This window comes from Indicator indicator, chromosome 27 (genome assembly GCF_027791375.1).
Source record: "Indicator indicator isolate 239-I01 chromosome 27, UM_Iind_1.1, whole genome shotgun sequence".
Taxonomy (NCBI): Eukaryota; Metazoa; Chordata; class Aves; order Piciformes; family Indicatoridae; genus Indicator; species Indicator indicator.
In genome coordinates, this window is record NC_072036.1 from 9,999,620 (window position 1) to 10,013,722 (window position 14,103).

The window sequence follows — 14,103 nt, forward strand, 5'->3', positions numbered from 1 at the left end:
GAGATTGAGGATGGTGAATGGAGTTAGGTTGTATCAGAGAGCTGTTCAGCTGAGAAGGTTAATTGGATGTAAAGACAAAGTATGCAGTATACTTTGGTTATAGCTTGTTTAGAAATTCATTAAAAGTTGTCATGATGATTTAGAAGTCCTAGGCTAGGTACTGTTGCAATCTTTACTACAGGAATTCAAGGTTAAATTAGATGCATTTTGGAGAGGAGTGATCTAGAGGTTGCATTTGTTACAAGGATTGGAATTGTTCTGACTTTTCCCACAAGTTATTTCAAGGCAATGGTTTTTAAGCATCATTTCCTGCAGCTCCAGCAGCGATAGCCTCTGCTCGCTTGAAAAAATGCTTTTTGTTTCATACTGTCAAGGCCTGCTGCATACTGCAGTAAGGATGTGTATAGAGAAGATCATTGAATGCTGCTTCAAATTGGTGCAATCGATTTTCCTTTAGGAAATAAAAAGCAGAGGAGAAACCAACCCTATGCTATTTGTTTTCTGAGCAGATGTTGTACCAATCACATGCATAATTTTGACCTTTAATTGAGGAAAAGACTTCTTATGCTCAAGTTATCAGAAACTGCCTAGAATTTGCAGCCAGTCTTTCAAATTCGCAGCAAGTCTTTCAACATTCCAGAATAAGAGTGGAATTTACACACTAAGATTTAGTTCCATCTCAAGCATGTTTTAAAAAGCTATTAAAATGCCAAAATTCAGGCTATGCATAAAACATTCTTTTAATGTTTACTTCATGATACAATCTTTAATGGATAACTGCACACCCTAAGCCAAAACCCAACCCTGTTTACAGCTATTTTTTGGTACAAAACACTTCATACTCTTTAGATTCTATCTTTCTCTGCAAGTGTCCACATGTATTCTGTTTGTCTTTTGGAAGCAAGAAGGAGAAATGGGAGATAGATGGAATTCACTTTTATAGGTACAATTAGGTCAAATGAAGGGCCTAGTGTGTTTGGGTTGTTTTATTTGATGTGCATATTTATCCCTGAGAACCTGAGGCTGCAGCATTTTGGTTTTTCATAGAATCCTAGAATGGCTCAGGTTGGAAGGGACCTCAGAGGTCATCTACTGCAACCTCCCCACTAGACTTGGCTACTCAAGGACTCATTCAACATGGCCTTCAACACCCCCAGGGATGAGGCATCCACAGCCTCCCTGGGCAACTTATTCCAGAGTCTCACCACCCTAACTACTGAAGAACTTCCCAGGATCCAGTCTAACCCTGCTCTCCCTCAGCTTCAAACCATTCCCCCTTGCCCTGTCTCTAGACACCCGTATGAAAAGCCCTACAAGGAGAGGCTGAGGGAGCTGGGGGTGTTTAGCCTGGAGAAGAGGAGGCTCAGGGCAGACCTCATTGCTGTCTACAACTACCTGAAGGGAGGTTGTAGCCAGGAGGGGGTTGGTCTCTTCTCCCAGGCAACAGCACCAGAACAAGAGGACACAGTCTCAAGCTGCGCCAGGGGAGGTTTAGGCTGGAGGTGAGGAGGAAGTTCTTCATGGAGTTGTAAGACGTTGGAATATGCTGCTCAGGGAGGTGGTGGAGTCACCATCCCTGGAGGTGTTCAAGAGGGAATTGGGCATGGCACTTAGTGACATGGTTTAATTGTCATGAGGTCTTGGGTGACAGGTTGGACTTTGATGATCCTTGAGGTCTTTTCTAACCTTATTGATTCTGTGATTTTGTGAAAAGGACCTCTCCAGCCTTCCTGTGTGAGGGTGGTGGAACACTGGAACAGGTTGCCCAGGGAGGTGGTTGCAACCCCATCCCTGGAGATATTCCAAGTGGGGCTCAACAGGGCAGCCTGATCTAGTTGAGGATGCCCTTGCTTACTGCAGAGGGGGTTGGACTGGATGACCTTTGGAGGTTCCTTCCAAACCAGACCATTCTGTGATTCTGATTCCATGATTTACTGATCCTAGCATAATACTTATGTTGGGTTTTGTTTGTGTACAGAAGACTTTTCTTCACTAGATGTTTTTTCTTTCCCTTTACAGATTTCAAGCATGTGTTTATTTTGCCTCTGTCTTTCAAGCTATGTCCTGTGGTATCCATTACTTATCATCTGTGTTCATGGCTGTTACTCCTAACTTTGTGTGTGGTATCCCTGGAAATGTGAGCAGTGCTCTTTTCTCCAACTCCTCTGAATCAAGCATAGAGGACATCTGGACACTATGGTCATCAGCAGAAAATTACATTGTAGTGCAGCTGGAAAATGGAGACATTTGGGAACTCAACCAATGCAGCAGGGCCAAACGAGAAATCAGTTTGGATCTGACATATGAATACAAAGGCAACAAGTCCATCTTTTCCTGTTCTGATGGGTTTCTCTACGATGATACAAAGTGGAAGAGCACTGTTGTTACGCAGTGGGATCTGGTCTGTGAGCGAGAGTGGCTTGCAAAATTAATCCAGCCAACCTTCATGCTTGGAGTCTTGGTTGGAGCTGTGATTTTTGGTGACATTGCTGACAGGTAAAGTGGAAAAATGTAGCTTTCAGACTGCAGTAACTCCCTGTGTCTCTGCCTGTTTTGTTGTTTCCATTCAGTGTGTGTTCCTAAGGGTGTGTTCACTTTGAATGTTGTTTTATTCACAGATCAAGTACTAATTTTAAAATGTATTGACAAATCATTTGCTTCTAAAATTTCTCCCCTCCTGTTTTAGATCATCCATTTTTCTCTAGGGCCTTAAACAGATTGCCCTGTGCAGATAGTTTACCCTTAGATTTCAATTTATTTTTTTTTCCACAGGAACAATAATAGTTAATAGCAACAGTAAATTGGGAGCAGGTTTTCATCTCATTTTCCATGAGGAGAGATCCTCATGGAAACACAGATTTCTAATCTCATATATGATAAACAGTTGAAGGGCTACTAAAAATCAGGTGGTTTAAAACCACAAATTTCATAACCTTTGTCAGAAAAAAAAAAATAAAAGGTGGAAAATTTGGGAGGCAATGAGGTGGGAACTGATGCAGAAGCTTTGAGTGTTTGATCAGGCCTCATGCTCTCTTACATGTTATTTTTCCTTGCTGTCCAATTGCAGTTTTCCCCTGAATGGTTAGTTTAAACTTCAGTCTTTTGAAGGTTAGTCCTAACAGGAGGAAAAAAGAGTTGTCAGTTAGCTGTGCTGTGGCTTCACCTGTTTGCCAGCATGTACAAAGTTATGTTTGAGTATGAGGAGAGATGCTCTGTGGAGAGACTCAACTCGAGCAGCTCCTTGCTCATGGTGCCAAGGCTGTCCTTCAGCCTGCTCCCCTCTGCTCTCTGGATGTGACCTCACACTGAGATACAGAATCCACACACTGAGAACCAGAGCTGGACTCAGAAGCAAGAAGGACATCCAGGATCTGTATCCTCCTGCCTCTTTGGTTTTCTCTCTCAAGACAAACACATGTGAAGAACACCCAGCCATGCCCTTCCATTGACAGGTTTGGAATCAAATGCCCAAGCTACATTGTCCTTGGGTTTATACCAGGTAGTCTGTGTCCCTGTGTTTTGCTCTGAAGGCTGGTTTAGTGCTGTTTACCTTTTTCTATAAAGGAGCTTCTTGACTTACAGCTCTGTTGGGTGGAGGGTGATGCTTTGCCCCACAGCTAGCAGTAGAAGCAGAAAAAGGAGACCAGGACAAGGATATGTTAGAGAAGCCTGTCATTGCTATCCAAACTGGTTGGTACTTTGGCAAGAGATGGCATGTCTTATCACAGCTAACTTTTGGTAGAAATGAACTAGACACCACTTCAGAGGACAGATCTGGGGGAGGACAGATCTGGGGGAGAGAGCCTTGCCTCCTGTCCTCATAAATAGGCCAGAGTAAATTTTGCAGATTATTTATGTAGGTGGTAAACTCAAAACTGGAGAGGAGCTTAGGTGATGCTACGGGTTGCTTGCAGCCAACAACTGTGAAGTGTGAAAGCTTTTTGTCTACAGGAGCCTTCTTTTTCTTGGAAGTTGAAATTGCTGAAAAATTAACACAGGTGATCAAACCATTAGGGTATCACAGCAGAGGACTTTCAGACTCCCTTCCAGAGAGACTCTCTGGAGTTACAGAGAGAATGTTTGTGGTTATTGATCACCTTACACTGCTGTGCCTTGCAGGCTGGGAAGGCAGCGTGTCATTTGGTTCACGAGCACCGGGCAGTTTGTGTTTGGCATCGCAGTGGCCTTCACTTTTGACTACTACAGTTTTGTGATTGTGCGCTTCCTCCTCGCTATGGTAAGAAAGGATCTTCACCTTGGCTCTTTTTCTGTCATTTCCTACCCCTACTCAGGAAAATCTCCCTTTTTTGTTATTATTTCCTCCCCCAATTCATTATTCTAAAGCCCCCTCTGTTGCACTTATTTCAGCAGAGCAGGGAGAGTCTGAATGTTCTTGGACCACAGCACTTTTCCTCTTTGAATTAATAGAAAGCCATCTGTGTGAAGCAATGTTTGGTACTTCCTCCATCCCAACCTCTGCTGGACTGGTAATTAAATACCAAGTGTGAACAGCAAACTTGGATCCTGCACTGCAGCCACCATTGCATTTCTCCTCACTGTTAGAAATGGAGTATAGTTTTCTTCAGATAACAAATCTATAACATGTATGATTTTTAGCTCTTCCATTTTGAGTGATGAAGGAGAGATGCACATTTTCTCTTCCATGCATCCCTTTGGTCTTTTAAGCTATGTCTGGAATACCTAAGCAGACCTGTTGCACATCTAGGTGTTTGTACTGTATTTAAGGGTATTCCAGCATATGTGTTTATGCATCTCTAGACACATTTGTTTATCTGTATGATTTATGTATGTATGATATATATCCCATATCTGCCATACATTCAATATTTCTACATAGAAACCAATTTTAAATGACTATTTTACATTCAAAAGTGTAATATTTGTAGTATTTCACTATATAATAAGAAGTAGTAAAGGAATTAGAATCCTATCATGAGAAACATTAGGTTAGAAATTTGAAAATGATGAGATTATTTATTTTATTCTTGCTGAAAGTGCATTAATCCAGACAGGCTTTTGCTCCTAGGGCTCCTTTTGCCTGATCAGAGCTCAGAAGGGTTTCCTAGCAGGAAAAACTGCATGGGCATTTCAGCCTTGGACAGTGAGATCAACAGGAGCCCCTCTGCTGACTCCCTTGGTTGTCAATGCTCAGGGCTGTGGTAGTTGAGAAAAGCAAAGAGCTCTGACCAGACCAATGCTGCAGGTTTTCACTGCCCACCAGAACTCATTTGTGAGATGAAGACTCCTTCATCTAGCTCTAGCCCCATGCCATTGAGGTCAGTGGCTTCCAAATCAGAGACTGTTAGCTGGAATGTTTCGATCAGAAAATTGATTAATTGAAACAATATTCTGGAATATTTTCTGATCTGGATTTTCTTTTTTTTTAGCTGTGTTTTGAAATGTTTTGAGATACCAAGAGTTTAATTGTTGCTGGAGAAATTGAAATATGTGTATTATTGAATATCTACACTCAGTGAAGAAATACTGTAATGCAGAACATACCAGGAATTACATTTGCTAGATAATGTCTGAGGATCTATAACCACAGCTATGCAATTTTCTTCCAACAGTCTTAAAATTTGATTTAATGAGATAATTTAGAAGGCTGTGGAAGGTAATTCTCAATACATTTGCAATTCCCTGACATGCAGATTATTAATAGCCTCCTTAAAAGCCAAGGTTAAGATCTTCAGAAGTGGCAGTTACTTCAGAGGACCTAATTTTAATGGGTGTCCACTTTGTAATGTCGTTAAGGGACCTGATTTTTGGAGCTGCAGGGCTTAGTGACATCAGCAAATGAGGCTCTTTTCAGATGTCTCTTGCTGCCTTGCTCCCATTACAGAGAAGCATCCAAAAATCACTTTACATTTTTAAAGACAGTGTCCAGGCAGTCTGAAGCTTTGAGTGAACTTTGTCTCTAGCTAGTTTGTTTTCAAGGTTGCCTCCTTTTTCCCCTGTCAGTGTGGGCCATGCCAGTGCTGTGGCAATTAACCTTACACAAGTGTGGAACAAAGCTGTTTGTTTTTACTGCTGTTGTGCCAGGATGGCTGATACAAACCTCACTCTTTTTCTTTTTCTCTCTCCCACCCTACCCCCCCTCCCCCAGGTTTCCAGTGGCTATCTGGTTGTGGCTTTTGTTTATGTGACTGAATTTGTTGGCATTAAGGCACGAACCTGGGCTTCTATGCATGTCCATGCTTTTTTTGCTGTGGGAATTATGGTTGTGGCACTCGTGGGATTTTTGGTTCGGACCTGGTGGGTCTATCAGATATTTCTCTCTCTAGCAACTCTTCCCTTTGTCTTGTGCTGCTGGATGCTCCCAGAAACACCTTTTTGGCTCCTGTCAGAGGAAAGATATGAAGATGCACAAAAAGTGATTAATGTAATGGCAAGATGGAATAAAGCAAGTACTCCCTGCAAAGTCTCTGAACTGTGCTCAGTCCAACAAGAAGATCTAGCCAGTGGTGGAAGGGGTGACAATGACACATCCTCAGCAAAGAAGCACAACATCTTAGACCTCTTCTGTAACTGGCACATTGCAAGAAGGACCATCACAGTCTGGCTGATCTGGTTCACTGGGAGCTTGGGGTACTACGTCTTCTCCCTCAGTTCTGTCAGTCTAGGAGGCAATGAATATTTAAATCTCTTTCTCATAGGTAAATATTTTAGTACCTTATTCTGTTTGTAACAGAAGTAGAACATAACATTTAGAAATGTCTATAGGTTTGACAGCCAATTTTTAAACTTTGTCTGTTCAGCTTGGAACCCTGCTTGAAAGTTTCTTGCTAACTGTTCATAAAGTTGACTAATACAAGTCCAAATCTCAAGCTGCTAAAGAAAAAAATAATAATCATAATAATTTAAAGCTTATGGGTGTGTAAAGGTTGTCTCTGTGATTGTAAAACCATATTCTGCTTCTCTCCTCCTTTGCCTTGCAAACAAACAGCAGATCCATACAAACACCAAAGGAAGCAGACCAGCAACACAAAATTCACACAGCTCTGTTACAGGCACAAACTAGGAAAATGAGAGGAAAAAAAAATGTTACTTTAATCACTTAGAGTCATGATATGTTTGGTCTGTGTAGGAAATAGATTCAGAATTCTCAGAAGCAAGAGTAATTTTAGATGTCTCAAAAGTATAGCTTTAATTGAGTTGTGTTCTTTTAATGCTGTTGATCTGCCTGTAATCTTCCTCTGGTATGTAAGTTGTTTGTGAGGGCAGCTCAGTGCATTCAAGGCTTGATCCAAAGCTTATTAAGATCAGTGGGAATATTCCATTGCCTTCAGAAGACTCTAGATCAGGCATGCAGCTCTGAGCCAGCAAAGAATTAAATCATGCTCTCTGCTTTATGCAGCTGAGTACTCTCAGTAAAGTGAATGTGACTGTTCATGTACATAAGCACATGGAAGGAGCAGGACACTCACAACTCTTTGTGTTGTCACCTCCAGCATAGTGGTGTTGAAGAGTGGTTGCTAGCATTGCACAGATGGAGTTAGAGTGCATGAATCAACTCAGCCACCTCTGCAAAAAAAAAAAATAATGTTTAGCAAACACAGCAATTGCAACCTGCTTTTAACAGCCCAATCCCAAAAGACTGTTTCCTGATGATATAGAGAGAGTGATGGACTTATAAATGCTTAGTAAAGGAATGCAGCATGTTTGTTCAGGGCTGTATCTTCTGTTATTTCATGTTGGACATAGTAGCATTCTTCATAAGCAAGTTGGTTTAAAACATGTCTGAACTGGCTTAGGCTCAGTGTAATTTGTCTAGGGGCAGATCATGTTTATGCAAGGTTTGTGAACTAGTCCTAGCCAAATGCCAGTTCCTTTAGGGCTGCAGAAGTTTTCCTCTGGGAAGAGACATTAGGAAGAGATGGTCTGAGAGTGGGATATTGGGAACAGCTCTTTTTAATGGAGAGGAGAGAAAACTGGCCCCTCACTCTCTGTGTTTGTGGAGCTGACTCAGAAAACTGGACCTGGAGAGAGCCTGCTTGCCTTTTACACAGGGGTGATTTGGGGCTGCAGCTGGGGGAAGGTGCCTGTGGCTTCAGTTCCGTGTCCAGGTGGAAATTGGCAAATCCTCAGAGGCATGTCAGGGCAACACTTGGCAATATTCCTTGTGGGCACGCTTAAGCTGCTGATGTGGAAAAGCTTGAAGCAGAAGAGCAGCAAACAGGGAGCTTCCACTCGCCAGTGCCAGTGTCATAAAAGCAGAACCATGGCCTTGCTGTCCTCTGTAATTTTCCACCCCCACAGAGAACTGGAGCTGCTCTGTGAAACTCTTGTCCTTTTACATCCTCCATTACCACGTTTTAGGTCATGTTTTCTGCCTGCTGTCATCATTTCTGTTAGCAAGTGAACTAGCCCAACACTCTGTCTCTAGTTTTCACTTATTCACTACCCCCTAGAATTAACTTAACCCACATAAAGAGGGAGTCATAACCTGAGTATGCCTATGGCAGGGGGGGTTGGAACTAGGATGATCTTTAAGGTCCCTTCCAACCTAAGCCCCATTCTATGAATCTATGTGTCATCATGACTTAAATAATTTCATTCTGACAGGTGCTGTGGAGTTGCCTTGCTACATCATTGCTTGCATTGCAATGGACAAACTGGGAAGGAGAAACACACTCATTCCGTTCCTTATTTTAAGTGCACTGATCTGTGTTTTAATTATGTTCATACCTCAGGTTAGTCACATATTGTTGGAAGCATTCCTATAGTTAAAAAACAAACAAACAAACAATTTTAAAGGCTCTGAAGTCAGTAGATGCAGCTGCTCTAGCTAAATCATACAGCTGTTTTAAAAGTGCAACTGCCAGTCTAAAGGAGATTTCTGTATTTTCAGGACAGGTTTCATTGTCCTTGCTGGAATCAGATGTAAAATGTTCCCAGGGCTTCAGTGAATCAGGGCTGGTAGAAAAAGTGCTATGGACACCAGTTACTTACTGAGAGTGATTTTTTTTAAGAAGCAGCATAACTTTTGCAGATCTAAATCAGCTTTGCAAGGGTGTTACTGTCTGGTGATTCATTTATTTATGCTCTCTTTCAATAGGACTTCAATATATTAATTATCTTAGCAAATATGGCCGGAAAATTTTCAATAGGTGTGGCATTTGGCCTTATATATCTCTACACAGCAGAGCTGTACCCAACAATTGTAAGGTAAGAACTTACACCAGTGATGGTTTTCTTTTGTTGTTGTTGCTTTGCTGGTGTTTCTTTTCCTTTGTTATCCTCCTGTGCCAGACCCAGCAGCTTTTGGCATCGCTTTTGGTGGTCTGAAAGGCTTGGGATGAAATGAGTTCCTCAGCTGCTTCAGGGTTTGTCTGATGTTTGGCTGTGTCATAAATTATTTCTTTTTCATTCCATGCTTATTGATTGGTTTCATTGAGGGACTAGAATATTTTCTTAAACATTATTTATGCCTTTCTTAAAAGTCCTGGTTGCTGATCCTGTGCTGAATGAGGATTATACTTTTAATCTTAATAACAGAAGCGACTGAATTTCACCACAGTATAAATTCACACTGGTGTCACAATAGCTTCCTAGTATAATTGGTTAAAGACACATAACCTGCTGATGTTGAAGTGTCTGTGCATCCCTAATTGTTTCCTTTAGCTGCCAGAATTCTTACCAAAGTCCTTGTTTCATGTGTAGATCCCTTGCTGTTGGAAGTGGAAGCATGATGTGCCGTGTGGGAAGCGTGGTTGCTCCTTTCTGTGTGTATCTGAGAAGTCTTTGGATTTTCATGCCACTTGTAAGTATTTATTTCAGTGGTGAAGGCTTCTGGTTTTGAAAAGGCATTTGTGTGGCTTGTTTGCTCAGGAGCCAAAAGCAGAACTTCTGTTTTGAAAAGGAAAGTGAGGGAACCATTCTTGTCCTCAGTTCTGAGTCTCAAAGATTAGCAGCTTTGCATTGCTAAACATTTGCAGCTGTGGCAAAAGGGAGGCCTTGAGTCACTGAAATCTTCTGAAATGTTTTTGTGATGGAAGACTTAAAAATACTTATGCACTGAATTCAGTATGACATAGATATACTTTGGGAAATAATGTTATCTATCAATAAGCAAAGTATATCTATCAATAAGCAAAGTATATCTATCAATAAGCAAAGTATATCTATCAATAAGCAAAGTATATCTATCAATAAGCAAAGTATATCTATCAATATACTAAAGCTTTAAGTAGAGAAGAGTTTATTCAGTATTTTTAAATAGTTTGAGTTCTTTCAAACCCCTGCCCTCAGAATTCACTGTAAGTAGCACACCAATGTTATATGTAGAACATATATGGCAGAAGAGAAAATGTAATGGGAAATGTCTTCGACCTGAATCCTTGCTCTAATTTTGTCTGCTACATTGGAATTTCCTGAAAAAGTGGCATTGTGTCCTTTTGATTTTGCAACTCTAAAATATTCCATTCTAGATGCTAGGGACTGGTTTCAGAGAATTCCTGGGAACACATTTCATTATTCAAATTAATTATTTTCAGATGTTTTAAGAGGATGAAGGAGACTGCAAATGATTTATTCCCTGAAGTCCCTAAAAAAAAAAAAAAAAAAAAAGTTTTCTATCTTAATAATGTCCCCACACAAACCAAGCTATCATCCCAGGAAAGATGAAGAAGCATTTGCACAACAGAGCTGTGATGGAAGAATACTCTTCTGCTGTTGTCAGTGTTGTGCCTTTACTGGCTGAGGGAAGCTCTGTCTGTGCAGAAGTGCTGCAGTTAAGCCATAGATGGGGAATGCTCAAACCTGCTGGAGAGCAGTGCAAAGGGCAATATAAACAGAGGAATTACTTCAGCTAGTAACAACTCTGTGTCCAGAGCGTTTGCAGAGTTGTGTAGTAGCTCACAGTGAATTCTGCTTTCATTGTTAGCTCCTGTTATAAAGCATTTGTCAGGTTATTAAAGCAGCCTTCTCTTGACTTGGAGCATGGCATGCCAAACCTCAGGTCAGGTGTTTTGGAATGGAAATGAAGTGCAATGGATTCTCTCTCTTAAACTGACATCCATCCTGGTGATCTATTGTATACACCACACAGTCCAGCAGTTACTACTGCTCTTTGCCTGGCAGTCTGCCTCATGTACAGTTATGCCACCTGTCAGTAATGCAAACACCTCACCTCATCTACTGTGAGGTGTCCCTGCCTTTGGCAGGAGGGCTGGAACTAGATGGTCCTTCAGGTCCCTTCCAACCCTGACCATTCTGTGGTTCTACCTCATCTGAATACCTACATCTCTTGAACAGCTTGCCAAGTATGTTTTTCATCTGGCAACTTTAGAGCAAAACTTACAGCAAAGCAACTGCTCCATGTAATACTTTTTTCTCTTTCTCAGCTGTTAAGAATTATGTTACAGAAGTTCTTTAACAGACTTGGGGTTTCTCTCAGAGAAACCATAAATTTACAATAAATAAATGAATAAAAGAATTTAAATCCCTTCACCAAGGTGAGTAAAGTTGAAGGAATGTAAATGCTGTGCATAATACTAGGAGATGATTTTCCTGGCAAAAGTTAAATTTCTTTGGTGGAAAGAGGAATTTTGTAAGGAAGATCACATTTTTAGATTAGTTCAGAGCCACCAGATATGGATAGAAATAGATGAATCATTTGTTCTCAGAAGTAAAAGTATTCTTTTGGAGGGATATCTAATCAAATTATCATTTGTTCTAAACTAAATATAATAAATCCTAGTCTTAGACCACTGTGAAATTTAAATTGTTGCTCCAGGTAGGGAGAAGGACGTGAAAAAGGATGGTAAATATTATTAATTGATTGATAGGTTTTTAAATTTTTTTATGGTAGCTGTTAGAAGCTGCTGTACTGAAGTGCTGGGATTATTCAGAGTTTGACTAAGCACAAAGTCAGCTTTCAAATTAAGCCCCTGAAAACAATGAATTCAAACAAATATTCCTGTCAAATGAACTTTAGTGGGGCTTAAACATACTTAAATACTTTGTACTAGAGTGTCCTTTTATCCATAAGCACTTAACTCCTTGACTACATCAGAAAATGATGTATTAATAGCGGAAAAGAGTTTTAACAATTAGAGGTGAGACTTTAATATTTTGGAGTATATTTTTAAATATCACTCTGGCCACATATTTGTTTCCCTCAGTGCCATTTCCTCTGGTCCTGTTACTGCTATGATTGAGTTTTAAATTTTTCATGGTAAGAGCATCACTGGTTTGTTTTCACTGTAGTTTGTAGCACTCAGTGTTATTTAGCTTAGTCAAAACTATTTTGTCAGCCTCTAATGCAAGTGCAAAAAGAGGAATGTGTGCAGCAGTGGTAATTCTGCTTCTCAAAAGAGTGCTTGAGACAAGCTGTCCTCTTGGGGAGGAGGGGAAACAAAAGCAGCATGGTGCAATAGTGCTCTTCAAGGGGGAGAATTCCAATGTTAAAGCACCTTTGTGACTTAAAGTCTGGCTTAGCTGCAGATGGTAGCTGGCCAGTTCTTGTCTCAAGCTCTGTGCAAGAGGCATGGGCACAGTAGTTCCAAATGTTCTCTCTCACACTTAGAAAGAAAGTCTTAAACAAACAGGACAGACCAGAGAATCAGCACAGGGCAAGACAAGGCTAATACAGTACAGTCATGAAATGGAAAAACACTGAGGCCAAGCAGGATGTGCTGAGTGGAAGCATTTCTATCAAGAGAGATTTGGGTCGTTTACAACCTGCTGTTGGAAGACTGTCAGGATTTTAATGCTCTTCTGTACTTCAGAGGAGGAAAGTGTGAACTGTTCTCATTGAACAAGACACAGAACTTGAAGGGAAAGGAAGGATACTCCTGGAGCATGTGTGTGCTTCTGTGACTGCCCCACATGCTCCTGATCCTTCTGCTACCTGTGCTGTATACACCATGGACAAATCCATGACGTGATCGCACTGCAAACATCAGTAGATTCCTCCACCCCTAACAGCTCTTTGAAACTGAGTTGGGCAAAGTGTTTCTATTAAGAGCTAGCTCACTATCTGCTGAAGAGCTCTCCTGAGCAGGGAATCTGCATTTCTGTGGCTCCAGGTCAAGGAGCCACACTGAGAAATTCTGTTCTGGCTGTGTGCAGGAGGAACAGATTCAGGAGCTGGAGTGTGAATTGAGATTACAGGTTACAGAGATATTGTAGCTCTGTGAACATGCATGTAAACAGAAACCTATGCACTCCTAGAACCAGTCCTTGAATGCATACCTGATAGTAGCAATGCCAAAGAAAGATATATCTGCTGTTTTCTCAGGCAGCATTATTCCTGCTTGCACTGAATTGATCCCTTGTGAACAAACCACTTCACCTGCTCTTCATTAATTCTGCTGCATAATCTTCCATTTATGCAACAACAACAAAAAAAGCAAATCTTTTTTTACTCTTTGCTTTACATTACAGTTCCTTCTGCTTCACTTTAAATGTACTCTCAAGCAAGATCAAAGACACGTGTAACTTGAAAGGCATTTCTACCTTTACAGCTCCTGTTCTTATTTCTTCTAGCTGCTTGTTGGAATCATGGCTCTTCTGAGTGGAATATTAACAATAATGCTTCCAGAAACACTGGGAAAACCATTGACTAATACTTTGGTGGAAGCTACAGAAATGGGAAGAAACAAGAAAAGCTGTTCAGAAAAGGTTCCTGCAGCACACAGTGGTGCCACGTTAGAAAAGATAGAGATGTTTGGTCAAGAAGCAGGCAGCACTGAGAAATAAAGCAAGAGCTAAGTGGCTGTTCCAAGTTTTAATCATTATCTAATTTATAAGGTCTTTTTATCCAAGAACTGTTACTGTTCTGTAGTCTCTGTGCCTTTTACTTTGTATCCAGTCTTGCTTTTTTAACAGAGCAAGTAATAAAACCTTTTCTACCTGACTGAAGTACTGCAGAAACTGTGGTAGGGTTTCTAAATCCCTTGACAAACTTACCTAGACTTCAGCAAACCTCTCTGGCTTGCTGTGTAACCAGTTGGAAGGATTAAATGATGGAACCTGGAACATGATGTAAAAAATGCACCAATTCTTTGCTTCGCATTTTCTGTAATTAGGTTTGTAAACCCACCACTAAGTGCCCCTTCATCCTGCTGCAGCTGACTT

General features: G+C 40.9%; 1 protein-coding gene across 1 annotated transcript; it reads left to right on the forward strand.

Annotated features, from left to right (window-relative positions):
- The first annotated feature begins 2,026 nt into the window (after positions 1-2,026).
- On the forward strand, positions 2,027-13,725 carry SLC22A16 (solute carrier family 22 member 16). The gene is made up of 7 exons (XM_054393178.1): positions 2,027-2,496; positions 4,120-4,237; positions 6,128-6,677; positions 8,587-8,714; positions 9,080-9,189; positions 9,685-9,784; positions 13,513-13,725. The coding sequence occupies exons 1-7, from the start codon at positions 2,060-2,062 to the stop codon at positions 13,723-13,725; spliced, it is 1,656 nt and encodes a 551-aa protein (XP_054249153.1). The 5' UTR covers positions 2,027-2,059.
- Positions 13,726-14,103: the final 378 nt, after the last annotated feature.